The sequence below is a fragment of the Paramisgurnus dabryanus genome, chromosome 15, assembly GCF_030506205.2.
Source record: "Paramisgurnus dabryanus chromosome 15, PD_genome_1.1, whole genome shotgun sequence".
NCBI lineage: Eukaryota > Metazoa > Chordata > Actinopteri > Cypriniformes > Cobitidae > Paramisgurnus > Paramisgurnus dabryanus.
Genome location: NC_133351.1, coordinates 31724013 through 31749263, shown reverse-complemented (window position 1 = coordinate 31749263; position 25251 = coordinate 31724013). Strand labels below are relative to the sequence as shown.

Below are 25251 nucleotides of genomic sequence, written 5' to 3'. Positions count from 1 at the left end.
GTCTTCGAAAGCAATGGATTCGGACGTTAAAGACACAAAACTTCTGACCGGTGCCCGTACACTCTTAGAAAAGGTGTATTTTGAGCTGAAACGTCACAGACACATTTTGTGGACACTGGAGAGTTATCTTTTAAAAATCTGCCATAGTATATCTATAGAGATATTACGAGTGTTGTAATATCTGACAGTTTTCCCACATTTGTAATCTGTCTGATCCCACAAGTGTCCTTAAACCTTCAGGCCTCATTAATATTTTAACATACAGTAATGTGTATTAAAAACGACTCTAAACAAAACATGCTCTTTCCACCTGTTGTGCTAAGTTAGTAATCTCATTGGTATCTTTAACCCAAGCAATTATCTTTTAGGTTTGGATTTTAGGCTTTTCAAACATAATCCAATGGCATTTTGGACCTGCACATCAGCCACCCAGTTTGATGCTCAAGGTATTTCAGGTCACAGTGACTGGCATGACCCAGGACCTGACGTGATAACCTGAACATTAGTCCAGAGCGCTCAAAATGTTTGCATGAGGGAAACTAGCTAACCTTCTGTTGTTTGTGACTGGAATGTACCATAAAGTGATTTCCTATCTTAAAACAGGATGCCAGCGTCTCATCACAAGAGCAGATCTTGTTGTCTTGGTTGTTATGGTTCAAAGTGCATAGAAATAGTGCTGCAGGTGTCTTATAGGTGACTGCTGAGGTGTGCAGATGTGTTGATGTCAGATTAAGGCATTTTTGTTTACAGTCAATATCATGAATATTGACTGTAAACAAAATGCCTCAATTTGACATTAACTGCATTTATTTTAGATCATGGTACAGTGAGGTTTTTAAAACGTATGTGTAAGTGTTAGATAACAGAACTCTGGTCCTCTGTAGCACAATTCACTCTTGTGTCCAGACAGAGGGGTGACAATGAGGTTTGTGAACTGTGTGTATTTCTAACAGAGGGCATGAGAGTGTTTGCATGTGTGTTGAACTAATGGATTTGGTGCTTGTGTGAATCTCTAATGCAGGGCTGATGTTGTGATTACTGAAATAAGACTGCTGTTTGTCCTGTAGTTTCTCCTCAGACCCCTCATGATGTCTGCGACGATGTCCAGATCATATTTGAGCTAAAGCCCACAAAAGAACAGGCTGAACTGGCTGCCAGACTCATGCTTCCTAAAACCTTTTTCTGTTACAAAAATAAGCCGGGATATGTCAGCGATGAAGATGAGGATGATGGTAAGAACCTTTAATCTACAGTTTATTGGGTCTGCACATACAACTTTTTTGCTGGTTGTTTTTGGCTAATATTTAGCATTATTCAGTCCAAGACAAAAACATTTATTAGCAAGAAGGTCCCCGGTGCAACACCTGGCAAGGTCAGGGTTTGCATGTTCTCCCTGTGTCAGCAGGCCTTTTCACACAGACATTCCGTAAAATACACCGGGAAAGGCATCCTGTATTTTTCCGGAATCGTTAGATTTTTTGTTCATTCACACTGCCATGATTACCCGGCATCTGATGGTCCCGGAAAGACACGTGACATGTTGAAAGTCCCGCCCTCTCTTCTACGCAGCGTATGAAGTTTGCAAATTATTATATGACGAGCTCCCTGATCTCTGCTTTAATCCAGTTTTCAGACATTTCTCATCGTGATTGTTTATATGCATTTAAAACCCGCATTTTGAGGAGCTGAACGATATATCTTGTTAGGATGACACGCGGGCATTTTCGTTTATTATAGCTCAAATGAGCACGTGACGCGATATTCTTTTATGCTGCTGAATGATCTCCGTTTCAATGCAGTAAGTGACGAGCTAACTTACCTGATATCTGCTTCAGTCCAGTTTGCTGACATTTCTTGTGGTGAATGTTGTAAATCCCTCATTTTAAAGAGTTGAACCAACTTTGTGTTGCCATGTCACGCGCGTCCTCACTACGGCACGTGCGTCATTGTTTATGCGTTTCATTTATCATTTCCTGATAACTGCTTCAAACTAGTTTGCAACATTTCTCGTGGTGAATGTTTATATGCACGTAAATCTCTCATTTTAAGGAGGTGACCCATAACTTTTGTTGTGATGACGCGCGCGTCCTCACTACGACACGCCCATTACGGCATTCGTTCGGCTTTTTATTCACACAGAGGGTTATCCGTGTATCTGACTAGGTCCTCTTTCCGGTAATGATCCCAGAAGATTAACGGGACGAGTTTGTGTTCATACAGACGCTTGTCTGGCAATTTTAAGGGTGTTTTCTGGGACCAAAGGTCTGTGTGAATGGGGTTAGTATGGGTTTACTCCAGGTACTCCGGTTTCCCCCACAGATCAAAAACATGCAAGTTAGGTGACACCAAATTGTCCCCCCCTCGAACCCCTGTATGGATTAACTTGTGTGGACCAACTTGTGTATGGATTAACCAGCTCTTGCCATGAATATAGCCAAAGATGCTGGAATGGCGTAAAGAAGAAAGAAAGAAACACATTTATCACATTTTGTAAAAATGTTTTTCCACATTCATAAGATGATATGATGATCAGTCAAGTGACTCTACACTTTTGACCGCTGCTGTATAACTCAGATGGCACAACGGGCATCAGTAGTCATCTGTACATTCCAGCTGTTTATGTCAAGCTTTTTTCATGACATTTTCCTTCAGCTGCGTTCTCTGATTTTTAGATGAAACTTTTGAAAGCGCAGTGAGGAGTCTGAGAGGAAAACTGTATCCTGCTGGAGCCGAAGGAACTTCTGATCAAGGTGAATCACATTACTCACACTGGAGCATTTACTTGTGTACCCCTGTATTTGTATCTGTCCATCTTATTTTTGATTTAAGAGCGGGCGCTGCTGTTTTTGAACATGAATGTCCAGAGCGTGTGTTTTAAACCTATTGTATCTTTAATGTACGATGTATCTTCAAGACCTAAACTAACTCTTTCTTTTCTCTTAAACAGGTATTGTACTTTAGAAACAATGAAAACTTGTATCTTGTTATAAGCACCTTTTGTACAATTGCCGCCTTATGACTTATCGCTTTTATTGTTTCCTAATCTTTGGAAGTCCCTTTGTACAAAAGCATCTGCTAAATGCTTAAATGTAAATGTGCTATTCTCATCTCAAATAAGGTCATATGTCCTTTTTAACATTCCATGTTTTCTGAGATTCTTTGTCCTGTGGAAATTTGTAAAATGATGTGTATTTCCTGTGTTTTGATGGTTGAATGACCAGCATCCTGATACAAAACAATAGGTTTAAAGCGCAAGCTCTAGACATCCATCCCTCACAGCCTCAGTTTGGATTTAACATGCGACAGACTGAATAACTGTGCTTTCATACCGCGTCCGGCGAGAGCGTCAAAGTGGCCGGAAGTCATTCATTTTCTTTTTTCTTTTTTGAAAAAAAGTCATTAATTTTCAATGAGAGCCAACGGCGAGCTTCGTCGGGCAAGGACGCGTCAGAGCGTTGAGGAGAGTTGAAATCAGCTCAACCTCATAATAATGAGCTATGATCCGGTTCGGCGGCAACCAATCGGAAGGCGGAAGCCTCCGCTTAAGAGGAATCCAGAGAATGCATTCAAGTGTCAGAGAGTCCACTACACCTTTTCTATAGCGTTGTTAGTAGGGCAGCCAGAGCTTTTATTGACGCTCTCGCCGGTGGCGGTGTGAAAGCACAGTAAGTCATATGGCTGTAAGCAAAGACAGGTTAAAACAAGTTCATACAAGATGAACATTCATTTGATTAATTTCTAAATAACATCTCATACATTATTATTCATTATGCAATTTTATACTGTACTCATTCATAGCTATTAAACTGCGCCTGTAAAGATGACTTGTATAGTACCCCGATGAGTGTTATTTGCTTTTGCTCCAAAAGATTATAACAAAAAAACTTACGTTTTACCTTGAAGGCACTACTTTCACTGTAGTCATATTGGAAGAATTTTTTTTTTAGTTTTTTATTTATAAATTAAACTAAACCGCTTTGTTTTTTTAAATACAAATACGGTTTCATAACCATAATATAATATTCATTCTGGTGTTGAGAATGAGATTGCTCTGTGTTTATCGAAGGCTGTTGTTGATCACAGACACGCTGTGCACACATCTTTATTAAACATGTATACAGAAGAAGGTTCGGAACAGTCCGAATATGTACAGTCATTGATTCTGCGGGACCGTGACAGCTATTTTGTAAATTAACTTTCGCAATTTTAACCAGGGTTTGAATATGAATTATTTTTGGGTGGTTTTGGGAATTTTGTCAAGGCTTATTGTCTTATGTAACCTATCGCTGGGCTAACTTTGATTAGCAATGTGGATTATTTTAAGAGACCATTCAAAGGATGGCACACACATCTATCGCTGTATGTTTGTTTAAAATTTAAGCTAACAAATAGCACTGAAGGTTGGCGACTTTTCACCTATAAAACAGAAACTTGCTGATTTGTGCTAGATAAAACCAACACAACACTACATATCCATAGATTATTTTACATGATATGAGGTGTGCACCTCAAACACGAGCATTATTTATGATCGTCTCCGTCTAGTCTGTACGACGTATTGCATTCAACCACAATTGTCTTCTTGATTTCTGTGAAGGAATGTCTGCCGGGATCCGGTAAAACTTTAGTTTTGAACCAAAAGTGCTGTTCATTCTATTCTGGGAGTCAAAAATACAAGACAACATTTTAAAGTCAAAACCTCTTAGCACGCCTGCTAGGAGTTCTTAATTATGTTTTGACTCCAGCTAGAGCGATGACGTCACAGTGATGTAGGCGATTAAGGGATCCCATAGGGATATTAACCGTGGGACAACATCCTCACCGAGGCATCATTACTTTGTGAATTACACAGCTTTATTTAACTTTTTGTTAGTGCAATGTTTAGCTGACTGTACATCGTCACGTTGGTGATAGACTTCATAAAGAATGGATTGATTGTGGGGTTTTTTGTTATAGACTCTGACTGCACTCTTGTGTGGGAGAAAAAAGCGACTCCAGAGGAGGAGGAGAGAGCTCGACAGCTCCTGCTGCCGCCGGCCTTCCTGTGTGGAGTCAGCAGCGACTCTGAACCGGAGGCCGACAAACAGGAAGACTTTATCACTGAGCTCCAGAAACTGCAGCAGCTTCAGGTATAATGAAGCACATTATCTGATTTGCTCTGTACCGTCGTTTCATAAGCATGTTAATGGATGTATGTCTGCATTTCTCTACAGGTCAAGCAAAACCCTTCCCATGATGCTGCGGTTCTTAGCGTTGATGATGTCAGAACCGATCGCAGTGAACCGGAGCAAACGATCACATCGACCTCTGATGCCAGCTGCCCCATCGACCTCTCCAGCAAAAGGAGCAGCGAGCAAGACTCCGGCACGGGATCGAGTGAGCACCGCACTTTAACCCACAAATATTTTCTTATCGACATTTAAACCAGGGCTGCCAGCTCCTGCTCCTGTAGATTGACTGTCCTGTAGAGTTCAGCTTCAACCCTAACACGTAATCGTGTTTAACGGATCAGCACTCGGTCTGACAAATTTGTGTTTCTCTTCTGTAATTCCACAGCGGCTCCCTTCAGCTTTGCGTCTGTCGGCGGATTTTCATTTGCAGACTTGGCAAAAGGTTCAGGCGATTTTGCTTTTGGAAAAAAAGGTGAGAAGTGCTTATAAACCATCGTTTCATAGAGCAGAGGAGCATTGAACTGCGAACAACTGATATGAATGATTTTACACCTCATGGGACACTGAATGTTTGTTCAGCAAGCAGCCAGTAAACAACGAAATATGCCGTTGTCACCTTTATAGTATACTGCATTACTATATTAGGAAACTGTCTATATAAAGATTACATTGTGTCATCTCAGTCCAGTACAATAATGTAAGAACTTGCTTCTGTAGATGAACAATTTTCCTGGGCGAATGCGGGAGCTGCAGTATTTGGGGGAGCTCCAGAGCGAGATACAGCACACAATGAAGAGCACAGCGATGAAGAAGAGCCTAAAAGTGATGAGATCCACTTTGAGCCGATTGTTTCTTTGCCAGAGGTATCCACAGTGTTTTGTTGTTCAAGCATGTAGGAATGTTTAGGATCACATGGATTTAAATGGTGGCATGGCACATGCAATGCTCAAGACTTTAACCTTAAAGCCCCCATAACAAGCTGTTTCTGATATCTTATGTTAATCTTGAGAACCTATAGGGGTAGTATTAAATCCTTCATATCTCCAAACAGTCTTTAGTTTTATCAGATTTATAAAAGACAGATCAGCTCTACCTAATCTATCATCGTTCACCAGACGTTTTACAACATCTGCTTCAGTGTGTGTTTATTAACCCTTTAGTTTAATTTCATCACGCAGCTTTTCCCATTACAGACCTGCCAACCTTTACGCATTTTGCGTAACAGATATGCATTTAGGCACCAAACTACGCTGCTACGATTTGTCACTTCAAAATACGCAAAAGCCATTGATGGCTTTGAGTTCAACTGTCTGTGCATTTGCGCTCTAGGCGCAACTCGTCTATCAGTGTAACCGCATTGGGCAGCAACCTGTTGGGAAAAAAGTCATCGACCCAATCATAGCGCTAGTTTTAAACTCTTCAAAGCGGAGAGCAGGGAGCCGTCAAAACGAATAACAAAAATAACTAAATTGTTTTTCATCTCGGTCCATCTTCATACTGTGACTTGTTTTACAAGAGATGATGGTTCTAAACACTGTTTTTAAAGATAAATGGGCAGGGTATGTTTGGTTTTCCTACTATGGAAGTCAATGTGGATTTAGTTGAAAAAAATTCTTCTGACTGAAATTTTTTTCAGGCCAAGTCATATTCCATTTAACTAAAACTTAATGTAGGCCAGACCAATGGCATTTTAAGGGGAGATTTTTTTGCCATTAATTCCATATTAAAGTCTCCTGTGGCATATATAGATAGCTGTAGTTTGTATGGCATTTAAGATGAAGGCAAAACAGCTAAATAACTCACTATATAAAAAGAAAACATGAATATCACCACCTTTAATTAATCTTTTATTAATTATTTTTGAATTCTAAATGTATTTATTTTAGCATTTACTAATAGTTTTTTTTAGGGCTGGGCATAGATTAATCTAGATTAATCTCATACAAAATAAAAGTAATTTTTGCATAACAGTTTGAGTTTGTGCTGTGTGTAATTATTATGTATATATAAATACACACACAATCATGTATGTATTTAAGAAACATTTACATGTGTGTATATATTTATTTATATTTTTATATATTTTAAATTATATATAAATAAAAAAACAATATTTAAATAAAACATTTCTTAAATGTGTATATATAGGTATGTATGTGTGTGTGTGTGTGTTTAAATATACATAATATTTACACCTATTACAAACTCATTTATTATGCAAAAAATGACTTTTATTTTGTATGAGATTAATCTAGATTAATCTATGCCCCGCCCTAGTTTTTTTAATCAAAGTTGAAACGGTTAACATTAGTGAATGCACCATGAACTACCGTCAATTACTGTAATGACATAAACAAGAATTAATTAATGCTTATATACTCTATATTTTCATGGTTTGTTCATGTTATATAATGCATTTACTAATGTGAACAAACACAACTTTTTCATATCATATTATTCAGTACACATAAATGAATAATCCAGGGTCTGTTCTGTTCACACAACAGCTTACAGTCACAGCTCTAATACAGTAACGTTATGTATGAATATAAACCCTGAACAAGTAACTCGAGTCAAACTAGTGTACAATTCGCACAGGATGTCTGTAACCATAGTGACATATGTAAATTGAATGACTGTAACATTACCTTTATCAACAAAATATTGTGTTACAATAGAGGCAGCGCTGATGTGCTATTTTATGCGCAATGTTTCTGCTGTTTACTTTCTCCTAAGACCTAAATGGTCGTGTTTATATGAGGAGAAAAGACGGGATTTTTGATGCATATTTATATTTAAGGCCAATAAAGTAGCGCAAAAATACTCACAAGCTCAATGAGAAGCGAATGCGCAACTTGTATACTCCTCTGACACAGAAACAGCGGACGCATTTACTGTTGTTTGAGAATGGCTTAAAATCACTTGTTTTTAAACTGCGGTGCTTAAATATATGTACAAATCTTACGTTATTGTGACCACACGCAAATGCAACTGCAAGAACCGACAGGTGGATGACATCAAAGTGCCGCGAGAGCATTTCGGAAGCAGTCTCCCCTTATGATTCCTCATCAATCTCTCTGACGGGATTTGGATGTCATCTGCCTCTTGGTTCTTGTGGCACCACATGAAGTTTACCCACGAGTTTAACAAACCCGTTGTATGAGCCACTGGCTAGATGAGCATAGCAATCAAAAACGTGACGCGGATGATCACGTACGGGAGAAATCATTTACCCCCAAAATACAGGACCACTATCATATAATCAATACTGTGCAAAGACAAGTAACTTACCTGGATGTATTGGTTGTTTTAGCCCACGAACTGAAAGGCTTGCACTGGTCTTTTACACATTTATCAATCTTCAAAACATCAGAGCCTTTCTGCATTATAAGTTTGTCCATGCTAGCTGAAATAAAGTTTTACCTCAGCTTAACGTGATACAGCCAGATGGTTACAATGGTTACAATCAGCTGTGTGCTTAACATCATTTATCAAAATATCTTCTGTTGTGTTCATCAGCAAAAAGAAATTCATACAGGTTTAGAAAAACATGAGAATGAGAAAATTATGACACAAGTTTCATTTTTGGGTGAACTATCCCTTATGATACAAAGACCTGTTGTATGTCAAAAGATCAAGACAAATTTGATTCCTCATGTCATGACCCCTTTAAAATAACAGTGCCAAGTTATTGTTTGTCACCTTCTTGTTATATGTCCAGACTCCAGCATGCTTTTTAAAATGATTAAGATTGTAGGTCTCAGTCCACAAATGATACAAGTTATAACAATTTAACAGTTTAATTATATAGAGCTTTTATTCTATGGAAAAGAAACTTTGAGGTGCGTATCGAAGTTGAGGAGTTGCATGCAGTTTTATTGCTCAAAGAATGAATGATGAAATGAAGTAACAATGAATTTTCCTTTGTTAAATTACACTTGACTACTTCCACAGGTTGCTTGGGTAATTCAATGGGAATTTTTTAACCCTTTCTTTACCTGTATGTCAAACTGTGATTCTTTCACAATAATAGCATGTGGGAAGACTTGAATCTCTGCATTGAATCTGTGAACTGTGAAAAACCTGAAACGATGTTTCTTTTGACTCCTCTAGGTGGAGGTGAAGTCTGGTGAAGAAGATGAGGAGATCCTGTTTAAAGGGAGGACCAAACTTTTCCGCTGGGACCGCGATCTCGGCCAGTGGAAGGAGCGTGGAGTGGGAGACCTCAAAATCCTCTTCCATCCAGTAAAGAAGTGCTACCGTGTACTAATGAGACGAGATCAGGTCTTTAAAGTGTGTGCCAACCACACCATTACCACCAACATTGAGCTGAAGCCCATGAACACCTCGGCCAATGCGCTGGTGTGGACAGCCACAGACTTCACAGGTATAAAAGACGCAAGAAAATATGTTTCATCTGTTCGTTGGTCTTGTTTGCTAGATGATCGTGTCACGCGTGTGTTTTTGTAATCCCCACAAACAGAGGGAGATGCTAAAGTTGAGCAGCTCGCAGCCAAGTTCAAGACTCCAGAACTGGCCGAGACCTTCAGACGGACGTTTACGGACTGCCAGAGTCGCATGTCGCAGGCGGACTCCTCTCAGATGTCCGTAGCCGCTGGACTTTCTAGAGACGACAACCCTGTGGTTTTCTTCAGCATCGCTGTAGACAATGAGCCGGTCGGACGGATCACGATGGAGCTTTTCGCTCACATTGCTCCTAAAACGGCGGAGAACTTCCGAGCTCTGTGCACTGGGGAAAAGGGCTATGGTTACCGTGACTCTGTTTTCCACCGGATCGTTCCTGACTTCATGTGTCAGGTAAAGATATACTGTGACTTTAAATGTATACAACCCTCTACAATGCCACTAAATCAATCTTTACTCTGTGTGACTAAATAATGTCTAGTGTTAGCCATTGGCTAATAAATACAAAATAACATAACTAGAAAGATTCATAATTGTTCATTTGTATAATGCAAAATGAATTTATTAATTCAGTTCAAACAAACAGATTGTGACACAAAGGTCAACAATTCTGCATGTCATGACTTATGCGATGATCTAATTTATAAATGTTTTAAGGTGCAAGACTATTCTGATTACATAAGCTACTGAAAATGTAGCAAACAGCAGACAATTGTACAGAATCATCGGCATGATCTTCAAAGCATTTGCAATTTGTCCAAAACAATAAGTTGTTGTGCACAACTGACTTGATGATGTGGAGGTTAAACAAAGTGTGTTTGTATATCAGTTTTGTGAAGATTTATTAGCCATAGTATCGCTAAGGTGTCCGCAGAAGGTTGATGGATACAAAAGTGTTTCATGCACTGTTCCTCTTCTGCTTTCTTTCAGGGCGGTGACATCACCTACCAGGATGGTACCGGAGGAAAATCAATCTACGGAAATAAGTTTGAAGATGAAAACTTTGACGTGAGGCATACAGGTCCAGGTCTGCTGTCTATGGCCAATCGTGGAAGAGATACCAACAGCTCTCAGTTCTTTATTACCTTGAAAAAAGCAGAGCACTTAGACTTTAAGCATGTCGCGTTTGGCTTTGTCAAAGATGGCATGGATGTGGTTAAACGGATGGGAGAACTGGGCACAAAGGAAGGCAAACCCAGTAAAAAGATCACTATTATAGAGTGTGGACAATTGTAAGCTTTTTTACATTTTTGTTTGGCATATTGAGATAAATACAGAATTTGTCATTTCTAAACTATTGTTTGAGAGTGAGTTTACCTGTATTTGTAGGTGTTTTATTTACTTCCTTGTTTCATTGTTCATGTATCAATAAAGTTGCGGCACTAGGACCCAGTGGAGTTCAGCAATAGTTTTATTCAGCTTTTGTACAAAAAGAACTTAAACACAATACATGCTGTTAACTTACCATGTTCAGGCTCGCAAAAACTTGATGTTTTTTTTAAATCAAGTTTCTTTTTTTTGCTCTACATGGATTCTGTGTTTAGTCCCCATTTTCTTTGTTTCTCTGATCAAGAAACCCCTGATGCTACTTTATTTTTTGCACTTGCATCAAATAAAAATTTGTCGATTTGCATTTCACCATTTCTTTAAAGTGTGCAGGTATTTAGGAGAAATACTGAATAAAAGCACAATAGCAAATGTGATTATTTATCTATGGGACATTTTCCCGAACAGGGATTAGACTAGTCCTACTCTAAAATAAATGTAAGAGTTGTCCAAACTGACAACAACTTGCACTAACATATCTTAAAATTCATCAGTGCCCTTTGTTTTGCCTCAAAATGCATGCCAGTTATGTTTTCATTAAGGCATATTTGTTAATATTTCCAAATTAAACTAAGGCCTAGTCCTGGTTTAAGATAATCTTGGTCTGGGAAACCACCCCTAAAAGTTTTATAATAAATGTATAACGATGTAAAAAAGCTTAAAAATTTTAAAACTGAGACCGTGGGCAGATGATTGTCTTTGGAACACATATTTGACTTAGCCAAAAATAAATTTCTATGGCAGAGGGTCTCCAAACTCCAGAGGGCAAAGGCCACCCAAAAAAAAAAAAAAAAACATAACATAACAAAAGACTGTTTCACAACTAACAGGGGCCCCCGTCTACTCGCAAACATTATTGATGGCATAATCTGTATAATAATAACATATACTTTATTATCCCTCAAAGGGGAAATTATGTTGGGCAATACATTTAAAAGTACCTGTGCACAAATGACAGTATTTTATTTACACTTTGAATTTAACAGTCCAGTGGCTAAACAAACAAAAGAGTACTTATAATGGTGGAAGCCATTCAAATTTTGGATGGAGCCTATGAGAAGGGTCAGAGCTCTTGGAATGATTTTATTAAATATAGCCCGAAGAGGGGTGTAAACCCCCAAACTAATGCTGCGTACACACCAAAAGATAATCTTCCCCACTATGGACAATCTTAGCTATGTCCCGATTATCTTGATGGTTCTACAGTTTATCTTATCAGATTTTCCCTTGGTGTGAGGTGTGTTAAGAGTTTTGAACCTGATCGGAAGAATGTCAGAGCCTCCCCGATCGTGAATCATAAATATTAAACATGTTTAATATTTATGATCAGAATCCTGATGTGTTTGGGGAACCCCAAGGAGAAACACGTGCACGCTCTTGAGATTATCACATGAAACGAAACAATATCCAATCAGAAAGCGAGATGATGGAAGATGGAAGCAGTCATGGAGCAGCACAAAGTGAAGTTGATGCAAAGTGATCTTGTACAGACCATGTTCCCCCTGTCTCCAAACCCTTTTCTTTTTTCCCTTGAATTTTCTGTGAAAATTATTCCAAACACTATCATTGAAATGTATTCCTGCATATCGTCCGCCATGCTTATTCTAAAGTCTCGCAAGATTTCCTGTGTTCGCAGTCGAGACTGGTTAAAAATCTGTTTGTGTGTAGTGTGCTGTCTTTGACACATCATGGCACACCACACACTATAGGAGCAAAACTGTTAAATCTAGGATTTTGTATCCTCATGTTTGTGATCTATCACATTTTGCAAATCTTATAAGATGTAAAAAATCTTTTGGTGTGTACCCGGCTTAACTCTCAGATTACCAATCCAAACTGCTATACCATACAGAAGAACAGATTCAATACAAGCACAATAAAACATTGACATGACCTTCTGGGAAACTCCAAACGTTCTCATCCTCCATAGAAAATGACACAGATTATCTACATGCACTTCCCATGTTTATTATCATTCAATAAATACTCAAAAATATTTATATGAATCAACCTGTCTGATGGGCTCCTTTTCAATCATAATAGATGAGTGATTACCCACCATCTTAGGATCAAACATTTCCTCTTTTTTCCTGACATTGATTACAAGACATTGTTCCTTCCTAACCCTAACGTAACAACATAAGCTATTTCTGCATTATCTTTATCCTCATAAAAGACCAAGAATATCAGTTTATCATCTGAAAATTTGACAGCAATTTTCCAGGATGGGGACTCCTGTACTCATTCGTGTACAATGTAAATAACAATGGTGAGCCTACAGCAAGCCTACCTCCTAACAGCAATACTATTAAGTTTGGAGAGCATAAATTGTGGGTTAAAAACAGAACTTGGATCAAGAAAGAACTATCTGGCATAAGCCTTTGGAACCTCTAGATCAGTTGTGTCTCCAACCTCCTGCTCCTGGTGAGCTACCATGCTGCAGACTTCAGTTCCAATACACCTGTCTGTAATTGTCAAGCTACCCTGAACAACTTGATAAGCTGCTACAAGGAGCATTTCACCCGTAGAAACATAAATCTTTTTTGAAAGTGTGTCATATTTATAGTCGAAATGTAACATACATTTGGAATTTGGTGCCTATTTGACCGAGAAAAGGGGTGTTTGTAGTCTCACCCCCTCAACAAAGATATTGGACTTACTTCTTTCAATGATGCAAAATGATGATTTTTACATCATTGAAAGAAGGAAGTGCAACACTGAAATCTGTATTTCTCCTGTCTCAGCGGCAACTGAGAAAATGATGCATGACCATTCAAAAACATGACTGGGGTTCTAACTATACAAAGCTTAATGCAAATGGGTGAAGTGTATCTTTAAGATGTGTTTGATTGGAGTTGGAACTCAAATCTGCAGGACAGAAACCTAACTCACAACATGATGCACCACAGAACTGCATCTTCATCGTCATCTTCATCAGTGGCAAACGGGTCAAGATGATCTTTAACCTCTTTCAAAAGGTTTTTTTATTTACTGCATACATACTCATCTTTTAAGCTCATATTAGTTACCATCAACTGACTCTATAACTTCTACCAGCTTCTCTTATCTTATAATTAAGCTTTTCCTGAGCCAGTTTTATAAGTAGATGATCCCCTCGTTTAAAAGCCAGGTGTTTCTGATGAATAATGTGAAAGTGTTGTAATTCTTAGAAACAACGTCTCCACCTGGCTCACTTGTGTGATGTCTTGCCCCGGTCCAATATGGCGACGCTTTTGACTCCTCGCAGAAACGGACAGAGCGTATCAATGGGACGGATGATATACAAATAAATATTTCTAATTTGTCATTTGTATATTGCAAATATGGGTTTGTACATGTAGCACGTTTGGCGTAAATCTATTTTCATATAGTGTACACGTACTAGTATAGTTAAATATATTTTAATATACTGTATATTAGATTGTATTCTAGCAGAATATACTTTAAACGAATTTACAAACTACTATTGACAACTTTTAATGAAATAGTTTTCAGTTCCTGACAGTATTGTAACATAGACCCCACCTACCACCACCCCCCCGCCAACCCCGACTCATCCTCCTCATCCTCACCTCATCCTTAACGCGAGCGAACAATAGAGTACACGCTGCCGGCAGGGCCTCGGCTCCTCTCTCAGGATTATCAACACAAATCAAACGATGAACAACATCGACCTCACATCAGACATCTAACGCGACGGATTACACGGAGACTGATAATCATTTGTGTTTAATAATCGGGTAAAAATGGCGAACGACTCGCCCGCGAAGAGCCTGGTGGACATAGACCTCGCCTCTCTGCGCGTGAGTGACACATATCCTCATATAACAACACAAAGACATCTCTCACAAACACTCTGAAATATCTTATTATAATTGCACAAACCTGTTTATTTGTGTATTTTGCTGTTTTGTTACCTGAAGCGTGGCTTATAGAAATGTGGCCCTTTGTTTGCAGAAAGCTTCAGCAGCGGAGCTCGATTAACGTTAACTCCCAGTTATATCTGCTCGCCTTCAACGTTTATTTATCAAGCAGTCATTTATATGTTATTGATTATTGTGATTTGTGTGATTCTAGGACCCTGCTGGCATCTTTGAGCTGGTGGAAGTGGTCGGCAATGGCACATACGGACAAGTATATAAGGTTGGTCCAACGTTTATATTCAGCGTTAGTCCACCTGTAAAGAAACTGTGCTAATTTTACTGTTTTACATAAAAATTATGAAGATGTGAAGAAATAAACGACCGTTAAGTCGTTGATGGGTGTGATCTGCTGCGCATGCGCAGACGTACTCAATGCGACAAACATGACATTGATTATAAAGTGCCTTAAAAGAGCAGCAGACAATTTGCGTTAATTCACAGACACACATACAATCGTGTCATATCGTGTTATTGACACAGTTCTTTTGATGGCAGTCTATATTCACTGAAGACAACTGCAGTTTTTTAGTATAGCACACTGCTACAGAGCGTAGTGTAGATGCTGTGTACTGTCTATGTTTAGGACATGTGTATGACCTGTTGTGTGTGCTAACATGTGTGGCGATAGCCTAAAAAGAATAAAGACTTGTTTAATATTATTGATACAATTATAAAGTAATAGTACACATTCTGTAAGTGGTGAGATATATTCTGATAATAATATAGTGTAGCTTTATTTTTAAATCTGTGATTTATTTTGTAGGCCTTTGAAGATGTAGTATGTATTGCAGTATGTACTCCTGTTTCTTTTCTTGTGAAATAATGGAGACTGTTTGAATTACTGTTCTTTTAAAATAAGTACCCATTATGCTGTGTTTATTGTGCTTCATTCATTAAGTTGTGAACTAGTGTTTCATTTTCAACACAGAAGAATTGAATTTAAGCGCACAGAATACAGACCTGGACCACAAACATTAATGCCACTTTTCTATTGCATGATACCCCACGAGTCAAGTCGTGTCAGCTTACCTTACTTTGGCTTGGTTAGCTTTTTCCTTGAGTTAAGTACCACTTCAGAGTGGGAGGGATTATAGGCGTGTCGTGGTATATGCACCGCCTATGTAGGTGTTTCCCATACATTCATTTATTTGTCAGTCTGCCAAAAAATCAAAATTGACCACCACAAATAGATGTTTGCACATCTCGTTTATTACCACCTCGGTCTCACATGACAGTTTCTGTACTCACCCGTGGCATCAGTCGACACCCTCCGCTAAGTTGCAAAAATGCTGTGCATACGTGCGTGTCGTGAATGTGTTGCCACAAACTACAAGAAAAACATTGGTATGGTGTTCCTAATTCTCAGCCTGTGGATGTTTTTCATCGCAAAAAGGGAGTTTGTGAACTTATAACAAAGCACGGATGACAACAGGTTTGCTTGAGACAGCACAAGCACGAAGGTAAAGCTAATCTTGCGTTTAGCATTGACGTCTCTCTCTCCGACCAATAAGTGATCTGCAGTGTTTTCACCTCACGCTTTAGGATCAGCTCAGCTCGCTTGGAACTTCAACCAATGTGGTACTAAAAAAAGTCTTGGGTACTACATACCGTACCCAATGGAAAAGCCCGCAAAAGTAAGCTGACCCAACCGGTGAGGTACCATGCAATGAAAAAGCGCCATAAGAGAATTTTTTTAATACCTATTGTTCATTGTCAGTTCATGACACTTAATAGCAACAAATGGTAGTGTTTCATTAGGATAATAATCTTGTGTTTTTATTAAAATCTAATTCTTAATTTTATAGAGTGTGCTTCTAAAACCCCATTCACACAGCATGTTGATCTCAGAAAACTACCATAAAAATGTCCAGCTTGCCCTTCTGTGTGAACATAACCATGTCCTGTAATTGATTCTGGGATCTCTCCTGTAATAGTGATGATCTAGTAACTTTGCCGTGCCATCTCACTATCCACGCTAAAACAACTGAGATGTTTATTTTAATGTTTCTTTTAGCTAGTTTATGATCGCTTCAGAAAACAATGCACACGTCTGTTTTTTTCGAGAGAGACAAATTGTGGATATAAGCAAACTTAAGAAGCTGTGAATTACAGATGTAAAAATGCACAATTAAAAATACAATGCAGGGCAGTTGTCTTTACGGGATGCATGTAAATGCACACATAGATTGCGGAACATCATTAGCAGTGCAAATTAACCCAAAACAAATGATCACTGGATGTAATTTGCATAATCTGTGTAAAAAAGGACTTCGTAAACTAAAAAAATTGCCAAAATGTTCACTGGCCCCACCACAACAGTCAAACTCAATTTGCCTCAGACTTTATATGAGTTCCCAAACCAACATTATTGCAAACCCAAATAAAACATCGTTAAAGTCTGAAAGTAACAATTAGGGCTCAGCAAGTCCGATGACCTGGGGGCCAGTGTGAGAGACACTCTGGTTATGCTGGGTACACACCAAAAAATTCTAGATGTAACCGTTTTGCTCCTATAGTGTGTGGTGTGCCATTATGTGTCAAAGACATACACAAACAGATTTTTAACCAGAGTCTCCACTGTGAACACAGGAAATCCCACAAAATCTCGCGATACTTCAGAATCAGCATGGCCGATGATATGCAGGAAGACATTTCAATGATAGTGCTTGGAATAATTTTTACAAGACAAGTTGTATAAACATTCGTGCTGTTGCCACAAATCAACAAGCTGATCCTCCATCTCTGCTGTCCACATCAACTTCACTTTGGCCGTTTCTCAATCCGAAGGCTGTAGCCTGCGGAGGTCACATATGCATCGGCCGATCGGCACGGTTCCGACGTTCTTCCGAACAGGTTCGGACACTCTTAACACACCTCACATGACAGGACAATCTGATAAAATAATCTGTAAAACCATCGCGATACTCAGGACATAGCTAGGATTGTCGGAAGGGGGGAAATCGGCCCAAAATCAGCCCGATTATCTTTTGGTGTGTACCCAGCCTTGGTAAACAGGAATGTCACTGGCCTGATTGGGCCTGTGCTTCGCCCTCAGTCACTAAAATATATTTTCTAAACAGCCTGTGGCTGTTTGTCTGTATGTATTCTAATGCAATGTTACCTTCAAGAAACATTTTTAGGAAATTTTTAGCAATGTCATGAGGTTTCTCCTAGGGATGCACAGAATATTCGGGCACCAAAAGACTTTTATCACCGAAACAATACGGCCGAAATGTTGTGATGATGCAAACAGAAACTGCGACCTGCACGTGCTTGTCTGAAGCAACATATATGCGGCGTGGATGTATTTAACCGCAAAAAGGCGCTAAAGTACGCACAGAGGCACATGCGGTTGTGTCCGGTCCAGACGTGATCATCACAGTGAGTACGCTCTTCAAAGATCAGAACTCTTGATGTGTAAACTTTAGAGAGAGTCGCGCAAATGTGTCTCATACTGTATAGTCCATTAACATACATGTGCCGAATAAAGCAATGAAAAACAACGTAACGTTTTTATGCTGCGCTGTTTGGGATTCGCCTTCGTTCTCTGTGTGCGCGCGCGTTTAAGTGCCCTCAATAGTGCACAACACGATTGAGATGCAAACAAGCGAATGTAAAATCTTTGTTATTGACAGTGCACATATAAACAAAATTTTCTCCAAATTATTATTTTTCTAATAAAAACATTTGTTTTTGTCTTAAGTGTATGTATAGATTAGTCAGAAACCAGTCTGTGCTTATTTAAAGAGACAGTAACCTCAATTAACCTACTTAAGTCTAACAAAGAGACAAATAGCTTTAAAAATAATAATATATTTAATTTATACAATAAAGACAGTGTTATGACTCATTTAATTCGATTTCTGTACCTAATGCTAATATTAGCCCTTATTAATGTGCAGCTTTGTTCTTTTTTTATAAATGTTTGTAATTTCTTTATTTGTTATTAGATTTTCCCCACCCCCTTTTTGCTGATCTGAAAAATAATCCGATCTGTGCCTCAAAAACTGTAATGTGATCTGAACCGTGAGCTTTGTGATCTATCACACACCCCTAGTACAGTTAGTACACAGTGATGGCCATAAATGCATTTGTACTAATAATTGGCATAATAATTTTTTCCGGTTTTCTGTTTCGGCCAAGAATTTTCATTTCGGTGCATCCCTAGTTTCCCCTACATTAGTGTTTCTCAACCCTGGTCCTCAAGGACCCCCTTCCAGAAAGTTTTAGATGTCTCCTAATTTAAAACACCTGAACTAACTCATGAGCCTCCTTCCAACATGTCTCCCTAACAAGCTAATGAGTTAAATCAGGTGTGTTAATTAAGGAGACATCTAAAACATTCTGGAAGGGGGTCCTTGAGGACCAGGGTTGAGAAACACTGTCCTATATTATTGGTTGTTGTAGACACTGTTGCGTGTTACATTATCTGGTAGGGCATAGAGACACTAAGATTAAAATGTTTTGCACAGTTTGCCGTCAGTTTCCAGGTAAAGCTGACAAGTCAGGAGCGTTTTTTGTTGAAACAACCAACTACCATAAACAAAACCTTGAAGCTCATTAGAAAAGCTGACAGCACATAGCGTGCATTTTGTGTAATCATGACAGTTTAAGCACAAGAATTCAAATAATCTCAACACATGCAAATAATAAACTTTTGTAACGTTTTCACAATGTTAACTGACCTGATCATCGGTCGTTCTGGCTCTGGGCCATCGTGTTATACACTAATAATTGAGTCTTGTAATGTATTATTATGATGGTCATTGAAATATTTTATTTTTCTTAGCTAAGCATCAAAGAAAGCAGTTCATTATACATGAGGGATGTAACGGTATTATAAATTTCGCTGTATTCCGGTTGAAATTTTCAAAGTGTAGTATTTTCGGTCAAGTGTAGCGGGAGGAGGGAGATGCGGGAACTACAATTCTCATAGAGGCTGTTTACACTTGGCATTAACATGCGTTTTCGTCGATCAGATCACAAGTGGACGACGTTAATGCCAGGTGTAAACGGTGTTCAAAACGTTTTGAGCTCGTCCACTTTCGACCACTTTCAACCACATCCAGAGGTAGTCGAAACCACTTTCGATTGGATCGCTTTGGAGTTGCGGAACGCATATGTGGTTGAATGTGTTCGAACAGCCACACGCGACCGCCTTCTCTCCGCCCATTTATCTAATCTGAGGTATTAAACACAAGTTTTTCGTCTTTTTTGACTTCTGGCATGAACATAGGGTGAACAGCGCTATCTTTAGCCTTTCATTGATAAAACTAAAGTGGAGGATCTCCGTGTAGTTTCATTTTGAAAGCGTGTGAAAGTTGCGCAATCCAATTTCATCAATTGCGCTGAAAATTCAGAGAAACCTCTTACATACACACGTACAAAACTCTGTGCAGCATGTTTACTTGCTAAACAAGCAGTGGACTCCGACATAATATTAGTTTGCGTCCATATAAACTCATAATTACTCCCGCTCGCGTTTGAATGACAGCAGAGAGACTCGCCCACCGTCTCACCGACCACCCCCTCACAGTATTCAGGACAGAAGGGGTTGAAAGTGGACAAAAGAGACGGATTTAAATACCAGGTGTAAACGTAATGTGTCTCTCTCGTCCACTTGTGATCCGATCGATGAAAACACTTCTTAATACCAAATGTAAACAGCCCCATAATCTCATGTGTGCCACTTTGAAGCCTCTCACAAGTAGAGCAACAATGGCGGATTCTGCTGAGTGGCGAAGGAAAAGAAACGCTATTTTAAATCGGATGTGTGGAACATTTTTGGGTTCGCTGTGACAAGAAACGAAAAAAGAACAAAAGGTGACAGACATACAAAAAACGAGTGTGAGTGAATCAATGAATGAGGATTGTGTATACCGTTTCTCCGTTGGAAGGCTGCGGCCTTCTTGGAATGCATGCGTCAATAAGCCTTGTTTATTTAAGTTAACTAAGAATTACATTCGCAAGTCATAAGCATATTACAACAATATACGATTAAATAAGAATAAAAGTCAACTTGAAAAATTTTAATACTCTGAAATAAGACGGTCTTCATGACATATGCAGCCTACAAATATGACGTACGGAGGCTGCAGTTTTCCAATTGAGAACTGTCCTGTATCAGTAAGTGAGCTGACATAACTCAGCTCGAGGTTCAGCTGCAATAAGAAAGCTGCTATTTTCATTTTTACTGGGTTGTTTTTGTTTTCAGGAATTGACCTATCATAAAACCCATCATCGTTTTTTGATGAAGTCCATTGCGCATATCTACCAGTTTTCTTTAAAACAATTGCATCTTTTAATGATGTGAGCATACTCTGGTATGGCTCATAAAGTGTAGTGTGAGTGCAGACGAGCGGGGCAGTAGGGAGGGCAGACAATCCAACTCTGGTACGGTTTGGTTAAGTATGATATTACATACAGACTCTGAACTTCATAAAACAACATGGAGCTAAGGACTGAAAAAGAAGATTTTTTGAGTGTGCAACCTAGTAAAAAAACAAAAATCAGAACAGCGGACTGTTAAACAACAATAAAATGCACTGCAACAGTGGTGGGCTTTGAGGGGCTGCTGGCCTAAACACTATCAGAATCACTGACATGTATATTTTAATATTTTTTCCGTAAATGTTTATTAAATTATTCCCAATAGTCTATTCTCGTCATTTCGTATGTTTTCTCATGGTTGGGCTGCTTCTGGTGGTATATTTTCTGTTGGAGCCTTTACCCAATCATATTATAGCAGTCATGTGTTGCCAGGATCGGGGAAATCTGCCTGGAGGCCTTCAGAATCAACAGTGCTGGCGCCTGTAGCTTAACATGAATGGAAATGAAGTTGTTGCTTTAACCAATCAGATTTCTATGGCGACTCCATCTAGCAAACGTACAGTAATGTTGACATTTACTCGTCCTTTGTTTTGATTGTCAAAGTAGGGCTTTGATGGTGGTAGAATTTTATCTCGGTGATGGTAATGCACCAATTCACTGCGATGGTTAAAGAATGTGTGTGTGGGGTTTTGTCTGCCTGTGGGTACTCGTCCTAACGTCCAGCAATGCTTAGGTCATTAGGGACGCTATGGAGCACCCATATAGGGCTGTAACGATTACCTGTGCAAATGCGCATTTTCTCAATGAATGAATTTTACCTATATTACGGTGAAATCTCGGCACATCCCAAAGCCAGGGGGCGCTCTTGTGCAGAAACTCCCTTTGTGCCACAGACGAAGTAGCATTATTCCAGGAAATGTTTCAGCAGTAACAACATACACAAGCAGCTGTCGTGGTCCGCACGTAACCTCCGGTTAACTCCGCTAAGAATAAATAACAACAAAGTTCTTTAAACGTAGTTTATTTATATAACAAGCAAAAAACAACACAGATTACCTAGGAAACCAAAACATTTTTTATTTTCGACGAGGCATTTGTTCAAGAGATCAGTTTAGCAACTTGTCAGACCATTAAAAAAACGAAACCGGAAGTAAAGTTCGGATCCAGATGTGTATCGCTTCAGCACACGTGCGTCCAATGAAACCATCTAAAAGGATATTTATATTTCTGTTCTTCAAATCGATTCTGAATCGGCATTTTTAATGGGACACGCGATTAATCGTTAGAGCCCTACAGGTAGATAAGAGGCGCGGCCATGTTTCCATGTGGTTTTAGACGCAAAATGTGAAGTTAATGTGAAGCCATTAAGCATATGTGATTTTTCGGTGGGTGCACGAGCCGAGCCCTGGAGCACCCTCAAGATTGGTGCCTATGTGCGTGTTTTTTCTATCACTTTTATTCATGAAACAACATACGGTTCAAGTAAGAGACTTTATTGGATTTGTAATGTTTCCAGCCGTGCTGAAAACGCGTTCTGATTGTGTGGTGGTCCACATGATGCAGTTGTCATTATCAGGAGGGTCCGCACACCCCGTTCACATGCAGCTCACTTTTTGATGGCACATGGAAGGCATACAACAGCCCATGCATGCGCAAGAAAATTTTAAACGGGACACCCCACAATAAAACAACATGGACAATGGCAATAGACAGCATTTGCACACACACCATAGTCTTTTTTTCTTTTATTTTCATTTTCTTATTCAAAGTGTGTGATGTTCAAAGCATGATGATGTTTTCTCTTTCTCTTAGGGTCGTCATGTGAAAACCGGACAGCTGGCAGCCATTAAAGTAATGGACGTGACTGAAGTAAGTGGTTGTGCTTGTACAGACTACATATGATATTAGTTTGCTTTCTGAATTACTTTTCTACAGGTTAGGAGGACTATAGGTATTGCTTTTTTACATACAAATCTGAACTCATGTGCACAAGTAAAACATGGCTGAATTAACGATATACGAATACTTCATCTATTTTTTGGCCATCAGAATTTCACAAACTGCTATTAGTGGTTTTTATTTTTTAGGGTCTTAATATTATTATTAGTGATTTGTTTCAGAATGCTCTGTATCTGATTTTATGCTTTCATCATAAACAACAAAGTTTAGATGCGATGAATGTAAGACACATGTAGATTCATTTATTTTAACGGGAGTTTTGCGACATTAAACTTAAGGCATGGACATTTTAAGTGATCGTTCTTTGATCGCTTTCTGTATGCAAAAGTTTGAATAACCATTTTGTTGTATCATGCTACTAGACTTAATTTACTAATATTTAATACATATTATACCATGGTAAATTTCTTAAAGGAATAGTCTACCCTTTTGCCATATTAAACTGTTATTACCTCAACCTAGACGAATTAATACATACCTATCTTTTTCAATGCATGCACTGTACAGCGTGTTATGAATGTGTTAGCATTTAGCCTAGCCCCATTCATTCCTATAGTACCAAAAAAAGTTTTATTTTGTGGCACCATACTAACTGGTATAACTCCTCATGTAACAGTCTTTAAATAGGGAAAACAAGGAAGTGTTTGGTGGCTTCCCTCTTTGGTACCATAGGAATGAATCGGGCTAGGCTAAATGCTAACACATTCATAACACGCTGTGCAGTGCACGCATTGAAAAAAGATAGATATGTATTAATTCGTTTAAGTTGAGGTAATAACAAAAGGGTAGACTATTCCTTTAAAGGATGAGCGTTGTTCTGGAAAGCTACTCTGTGTTTGTTTGTCCATCTGGAGAGTGTGATGTGTGTGCAGCCTGGTTGGTGGGAGTATAGCGTGAGACGCATTGGCCGGTCTGCAATACTCCAGCATTACTTGCATTGTGGATATACATATCAAACATTATTGGACTTAATAATTTCTAGAAGATAATTATAGTGCATTAATTGTTATAATTTTAATTGGCCAGCACAAGTTGTGAAGTAACAGTGAATTGTTATTTAGGATTTTGTAGGGCAAGTGTAGTAATTCACAAGTGAATATATGTTTGTGGTATTTTTTGCATTATGAGCGCTCAGGTTGCAGGAATGTTTAAGCCAATACCCATAATCCCATATTGAATTTCAGGCCTTTTGAATCTGTATAAATTATTTGATTTGTGTTTCCGAAGGATGAAGAAGAGGAGATTAAACTGGAGATTAACATGCTGAAGAAATACTCGCATCACAGGAACATTGCCACATACTATGGAGCCTTCATAAAGAAAAGCCCGCCAGGACACGATGACCAGCTGTGGGTCAGTTTACCTTACACACACTCTTACACTTGCACACACACTTCTGAAGGGAATTTAATTATTTGCACGTAATGCAAGGGTGATTATAGAAGCAAATTCGTGCCTGGAGATGTGAATGACACAAATTTGGTGACACAATTGCTATTCGCATCAAACGCGTCTTTCGTGCAAGTTGAAAAATGTAAACAAGCAGAAAATTCGCATGACACGCTGGTGCGCAAGCCAGTCAGTAAAGTGCATGTCCGGTTTGACACGTTCAATTTAAACTGGGCGGTGTGCGTGAAGACACTTCTTATTTTATAATGTTTCTATTCATGCGAGAAAGGTGAACAAAAAGTTAAATCTTGCGGGTAATCTAAAGTAAGGAACAAATATATGCTTCACTTTTGTTGTCTACACCGCATTACAGGACACACTTACTCTCACACACATTGGTACATTTATCATTATGAGAAGTTTCCAGAGATGTAATGCTTTTTGTATTTCAATAATTTTCTTTTCTATCACAACTACGATCACTCACTCTGTCTATGAGGCTTCCATACATAATATCTGTGACTCAAACTACAGATCCGGGTGTTTAACTGTGATTGGTTACATGTTTGTAAAGTTAAATTGTGGGAATGAGATCAATTTTATGGAGAAAATGAAGAGTTTGGTTCCAAAATGCAATAAATACATTCTGGCTCATTTCGGTATAAATGTGTTTTCTATATCAAGAAAGTGATAACTATTTATTTTCTGTTACAAACTTTCACATAGCA

At 38.8% G+C, this 25251-nt stretch overlaps 2 protein-coding genes across 10 annotated transcripts in view; both read left to right on the top strand.

Moving 5' to 3' along the window:
• Window positions 1-11229, top strand: part of ranbp2 (RAN binding protein 2) — a 92469-nt gene extending 81240 nt beyond the window's left edge. For 3 of the 6 annotated variants that reach the window (XM_065293097.1, XM_065293095.2, XM_065293105.2), the window contains 10 exons: window positions 369-446; window positions 1068-1232; window positions 2673-2750; window positions 4957-5129; window positions 5214-5376; window positions 5557-5643; window positions 5889-6034; window positions 9285-9558; window positions 9655-9989; window positions 10527-11229. In XM_065293097.1, coding sequence (XP_065149169.1) covers window positions 369-446; window positions 1068-1232; window positions 2673-2750; window positions 4957-5129; window positions 5214-5376; window positions 5557-5643; window positions 5889-6034; window positions 9285-9558; window positions 9655-9989; window positions 10527-10832 — 1805 coding nt within the window. In that variant the 3' untranslated portion in view covers window positions 10833-11229. The remainder of the gene's footprint in view (window positions 1-368; window positions 447-1067; window positions 1233-2672; window positions 2751-4956; window positions 5130-5213; window positions 5377-5556; window positions 5644-5888; window positions 6035-9284; window positions 9559-9654; window positions 9990-10526) is intronic. The other 3 variants (XM_065293101.1, XM_065293100.2, XM_065293098.2) reach the window with 2 other exon arrangements.
• Window positions 11230-14470: 3241 nt separating this feature from the next.
• The window catches only part of map4k4 (mitogen-activated protein kinase kinase kinase kinase 4), a 44505-nt gene continuing 33724 nt past the window's right edge, over window positions 14471-25251 (top strand). For all 4 annotated transcript variants that reach the window (XR_010545458.1, XM_065293093.1, XM_065293092.1 and 1 more), the window contains exons 1-4: window positions 14471-14725; window positions 15000-15065; window positions 22988-23044; window positions 24362-24487. Coding sequence is in view for 3 of the 4 variants with exons in the window: in XM_065293093.1 (XP_065149165.1) it covers window positions 14669-14725; window positions 15000-15065; window positions 22988-23044; window positions 24362-24487 (306 nt within the window). In the remaining variant the exon portion in view is untranslated. The remainder of the gene's footprint in view (window positions 14726-14999; window positions 15066-22987; window positions 23045-24361; window positions 24488-25251) is intronic.